Below are 5,371 nucleotides of genomic sequence, written 5' to 3' on the forward strand. Positions count from 1 at the left end.
GCAGAGAACAAACCAAGCCACCACTTAAAACTTCTAAACCCTTCTTATGCATTATTGCAATAACAACGTTCAAATCACACCATTTATTTTGCTTCTTTCTGTTACGCAATATAATTGAGATAAGGTCTCCTAATTGCCAATGATTTCCAAAACTTATTATCAGATTGTCTCACATCTTTTAAACTTTTGTTAGATTGCCAACGATTTCCAAAACTTATTATCAGATTGTCACATTTTATCCCTAAACTTATAATTTATTTTGGTGCTGTTGTGACGCGTTCAAGTAGAATGTGCATGTACGTCAACAGTAATAAATAAATAAATAATGTTATTGAAATGGTTGCACAATATGCTTCCAATTCCATCCCAACCTTCAATATTGGGATTTCAATGAAGTTCATTTTATTTATGGTATAAATAGTATAAACCTCAACTCTCACCCTCTATCTAGCTCGGGCATTGAAATATTGCATGGCATTATCAAATATGTATGCCAAAAGTGACAGGCTCCCTGTTTCTATCAACCAAGGGAGGGGATACTATATGGACAAAAAGAGAGTCAAAATTTTGAGAGAGAATCTCTCTTCCCTCTGAAGGTCGTAATGTTATATATTTACAGCAGCAACAGGCATCATCATTTGCCCAAAGCTTGCAGTTATTGCTAACACTACCCGTTTTACTTGTAGGCTTGTAGCCCATGTGAATACAAGAGAACACGTTCCCCAAGCCATGTTGACATGTAGCAGCGTAGTCCTTGATCCATACTCAAGCTCGGTGGTCTTGTAAATTACAAATTATTATCTGCTTCAGCTACTAATATCTTCAGCCTGAGTGGTATCTTTGATCGCTGGACGAATTTGCAGAATTCAATCTCTACCTATTTGAAGAAATTCAATAAATATTGGACACTCGGTTATTGCTACATTATAATGCTAAAACCATTGGAATTGACTCCTCTAAAGTAAAAGTTAGTACAAGTTAGTACAATGAGAAAATGAGGGGATTAACTATCCTTTGAATCATTTAATAAGCCCACATAAAAAACAAATTATTGATCTAAGGATACTTAACCCCTCAGTTTCTCATTATAACAATTGTGCATTTTAAAATAAACCAAATCCAAATTCACAACCTCCACTTGTTCAAGTATGCATCAATACATGCCTCTGGCATATTATTTGTCAATTTCTACGGGAATAATGGCTTTTCCCAAATAAACCTGTTGCATCTCCTCTCTCCATATCTGCAAGGACAGCAATCATACTGTGTGATTCTTGTCTAACAGATCACATGATGAAATTATTTTAGTACACATTTATCAACCAATGAAATACAATATGCCTGTAAATTTGGCAAGCAAAAATCTCAATTTGTTTATAAACCATTTCAACCATACATGGAAAAAAGAGACAAGTTAAATTATTAAATTCAACTCATAACAAGAGACACAAGTTAAATGTGTTAACCATTAAACTCATACCGTGTCGCGGAATTCCAACCGGATGTGAGGAACATTAGTTTTGTGAATGTCGTTTCCGTTTGGCCCCCTCTTGTAATATTCCTTACCAATCCAGTGTGACTGAACAAAAAAAGGATTAGTTGGAAACAAAGTATCAGTTAGAAGAAAAACTAACTATAGTTTTTAAATAAACATCTAGTATCATCATATATCATGCCACTACATATTATTTCAACAAAATAAAAGGAAGCATATTTATGCTTAATGTAATAACCAGTTTTGATACCGTTACTATTTATTTATTCACTTTTTACTGTATACGAAAATATAGATAAGTTTTGAGGGGTTTTCTTTTTCAGTGTATATAACTGAACTGTATCAGAGATTGAGAGTTCAGTAACTAAAAATTTAAAACCATATACGCCAAGATGATCGTGTTAAATATTGATTGAATTTTCAGTCAACCTCATCCATTAAAAGGACATTGCGGGATACATTGAGTACACGTTTGGACAAGACAAAACTAAGTTATGACTTGAGGTTGAGGGTACAGGATTCTTATCCAGGAGAGACAGGATAAAAGATGTACCTTTAAGGCATGTGAGAAGCCTGACTGATAAACTGAATTGCGGGCAATTTCACATAAATCACATGAGCTCAACTTCCAAACCTGTAAAGGAAGGAAGTGTCCTGACTGTGAGCACTGTCTTCCTATACCATATATATATATATATATATATATATATATATAGAGAGAGAGAGAGAGAGAGAGAGAGAGAGAGAGAGATCTCACGGAAGCAGCTATACTGTACTCTTCAACCAATGGTTCCTTTGTTAAATGAATTTGGAGTGGATCATCAGTAGAAAGTGAAACATTCAAACCTCGTAAGAAGAACATTGGAAAAGGGTTCCTGTGGTAATCTAAGAATAGGGAGTTATTGCTCAGGGGAGACATTGCCAATCCAATCTGATAAAAAAAAATCCAATGAAAATTAGTCACTACAAATATCTCAAGTTCACAACTAAGTAACCAGTTGAAAAAGGACAATACCTGGGCTAAATAATACAAATATTGAAGTACAGGAGATTTTCTCAAATTGATTCCATGTGCAATGTTATGGGCCGTAAGAAAGGTTGCAGCAAGATGATCAATATCCCCAGCCTAATGATAATATGATGATGCATCAGGTTTCCATATAAAAATGAACAAATAAAGAAAGAAATATACTCTGGGTATCCAGTATATACCTCTCCAGAATGTGGACGGAATTTGATTGTTGTCATTCCTTTTGATTCCCGAAGCTGAGAAATATTCATAAGGTTTAATGTTGGTGCATCAAAACAAAATTGAAAAGAAACAAGTGATGTATAGACTGTCCAAAGTAAATGTCAGATCTGAATGACTGCAAGCATTAATACAGTATGATTTGACAATTATGCAATTCAAGCTGAATTGCATGCATTATTGTAAGGTATTAACAAAAAAGAATGCTCGTTATAAAAATGGATTTATGCTCTAATAATAAGAGTGACTACCTAAGCACCAAAAATTGATACTAAAACCTACAGTTGTGGATAAAAACCATATACCTTGTTTAAGGTGTAAAGATTAGCATAACAGTAATACGCATAGTATGAAAATGCTGGGTTGAATACGTTAGTCCATTGAGCAGGTGTGGGCATGTGTTTTGTTGGCCGTCTTTCGGGTTTGCTTTCATCATCCACCAAATCCAACCCAACCACCTGTAAATGTAAATAAATAAATAACCAAATGATTAATATATAGTGCAAGAGCAAATATGACTGAGGTCAACTTGCACAATGCATAGTTCTAAACATCCACATTCCCTTTGATATTTAATTAGCGAACAGGTAACAAAATACAGACCTAAATCAGCAGGCAATAAGTTATAATCTTAAGGGAATGAACAGCCATTGTATGAAAGGCAGAACTAACACCGATTTTGGTCTTCTGAAAACATAAGTATCATAAACTTGGTCCAATGACGAGCACTTCAAATTGGTCACCAAAGCAACCAATTTAATGCTTAAAGTGACGTGATGGACTATTTAATGAACACTTGTTCCCTTGGAGGAGCAATAGATGTTTACTCCAAAAATGAATTCAAAGTGTAGATGAGAAACAAACCTGTTTTAAGAAAACATGAAGCTGAGGATGGGAATCAGGATCAACAGTAACCTCAAAGAGAGGAATAAAGATATTGTCAAGCATGTTCTGGAATGAGGTAACAATTCCCATTTCTTTGTACACATTGTACAACCTTGGAAGCTGCAAGACAGATTTTATAAGAAATATATCGATAGACAAATGACAACATTACAATCAGTGCAAATTAAGCCAGAAAATGTTTTACTCAAACTCATAATCTAAATTAGAAAACAGTAAAATAAAAAACATGGAAAAAAAATGATATGGAGCTGAAAGCTATGATATTGAAAATGAGCAAATCAGATGGTATGAATTAAGGCATGAAAACTAAGTGAAGCTAAAAATAAAACCTCACCATAAATTGTGATAATAAAACTGATATGTGATTTAAGCAAATAAAAGCTAGAAAATACCTGAATTAACCAAACAACATTCTCGCTGTACAAATCATTATTCACTATCCAACTAGCTAATTGGTCCCATTCACTTTGCTTCCTACCATATATTGATATTCTATATTCAGCCATCTGCAAATAAATTAGGTAAGGAAAGACGCAAGTTAACAAGCATCTAGGAGGGAATCCCAACAAAGTACTGATAAAGAAATGGAAATAAATATCAACAACAAAAACTCATACCACTACATGGGAAAATGGGAAATCATAAAACCAAAAAATGCAAAATTCTATTTTTTAAATAAATAAAAATAAGAAAGGATGCTTCATCCAGTTGCTGATAGTTCACAAAAATTAAGAATCTGAAATTTAAATTTGAAAAGAAAAATGTTATGAATAAAAAGGCTAAGACTTAATTTAAACAGATTGGCCAATACTAATAGAAAAAATAAATTTAAGTAGACCTTTCCTTAATATAAAATAATCAAAGTTGTATTTAAAAAATATTAGACACACATGGGGAAAAAGCAGGGGGGTGGGTGGTACAACTATGCTAGTTAGTAGCCTGCCTTTTCGTGGAACTTGAATCAGAATTGAAAAAAACAAACATACATGCTTATAGCAAAGCCAAGTTTACGAAAACTATATACAAAATAGCATAGTAAGAAACTTGTCCATGTTAATTTTAATGCCCGAGGAAAAGCACATAGGAAACTAACACCTAAAACGGTTTAAATTAAATTAATTCAAAATTAAATAAATAAATAAATAAAAATGAAGTGTTCTACTTGAATTTTAGAATTTTATGTTGTAACATGACAGGATATGGGAAAGCACCTGATATTTACTAGCAGCGAGATCAGAAAACACTTGCTTTGTCAACTCACCAAGGAAACGACCTATTTAATGCAAGACAATAGTTTGAGCGCTAGTAAGTAATGATGATAAAAACCGAATCAATCAACAAAGATCATAATAATGAACTCCAACATGAATGCCGAAACACTTTGTCAATATCCCCATGTTATTACTTTGCAAGACGTTCTTATTTGCTTCTTGAACTAATTCTTAATCCATAGATAGCAGTTGCTTTTGACAACAATCTAAAACTGCAAGTAGATATAGCTCTTATAAAACCAACCTAATGAGTTCAACAACCAAAAATAAAGCTAATTGATATAGATCAAGTAGGCTTGAGAATATATTCTAGAAAATCATTCAAATAGCACCCAACCAACTTTTTTTATCCAAGTTTGTATGGATATGGCTTGGTGAAATTAGACAGCTACTAACAAGTTTCAATGTTTCGCAGCACATGAGGGTTTTTTTTTTTTTTTTTTTTTTCAC

General features: G+C 33.2%; 1 protein-coding gene across 3 annotated transcripts in view; it reads right to left on the reverse strand.

Annotated features, from left to right (window-relative positions):
• The window catches only part of LOC107625773 (AMP deaminase), a 9,601-nt gene continuing 4,580 nt past the window's right edge, over positions 351 to 5,371 (reverse strand). For 2 of the 3 annotated variants that reach the window (XM_016328481.2, XM_016328480.2), the window contains 11 exons: positions 4,862 to 4,923; positions 4,043 to 4,156; positions 3,609 to 3,749; positions 3,050 to 3,202; positions 2,708 to 2,761; positions 2,511 to 2,621; positions 2,253 to 2,426; positions 2,049 to 2,129; positions 1,481 to 1,579; positions 1,133 to 1,243; positions 351 to 877 (listed from right to left, as the gene is read on the reverse strand). In XM_016328481.2, the coding sequence (XP_016183967.1) occupies positions 1,175 to 1,243; positions 1,481 to 1,579; positions 2,049 to 2,129; positions 2,253 to 2,426; positions 2,511 to 2,621; positions 2,708 to 2,761; positions 3,050 to 3,202; positions 3,609 to 3,749; positions 4,043 to 4,156; positions 4,862 to 4,923 (1,058 nt within the window). In that variant the 3' untranslated portion in view covers positions 351 to 877; positions 1,133 to 1,174. The remainder of the gene's footprint in view (positions 878 to 1,132; positions 1,244 to 1,480; positions 1,580 to 2,048; positions 2,130 to 2,252; positions 2,427 to 2,510; positions 2,622 to 2,707; positions 2,762 to 3,049; positions 3,203 to 3,608; positions 3,750 to 4,042; positions 4,157 to 4,861; positions 4,924 to 5,371) is intronic. The other variant, XM_021116201.1, reaches the window with a different exon arrangement.

The sequence above is a fragment of the Arachis ipaensis genome, chromosome B02 (assembly GCF_000816755.2).
Source record: "Arachis ipaensis cultivar K30076 chromosome B02, Araip1.1, whole genome shotgun sequence".
Classification (NCBI taxonomy): Eukaryota; Viridiplantae; Streptophyta; class Magnoliopsida; order Fabales; family Fabaceae; genus Arachis; species Arachis ipaensis.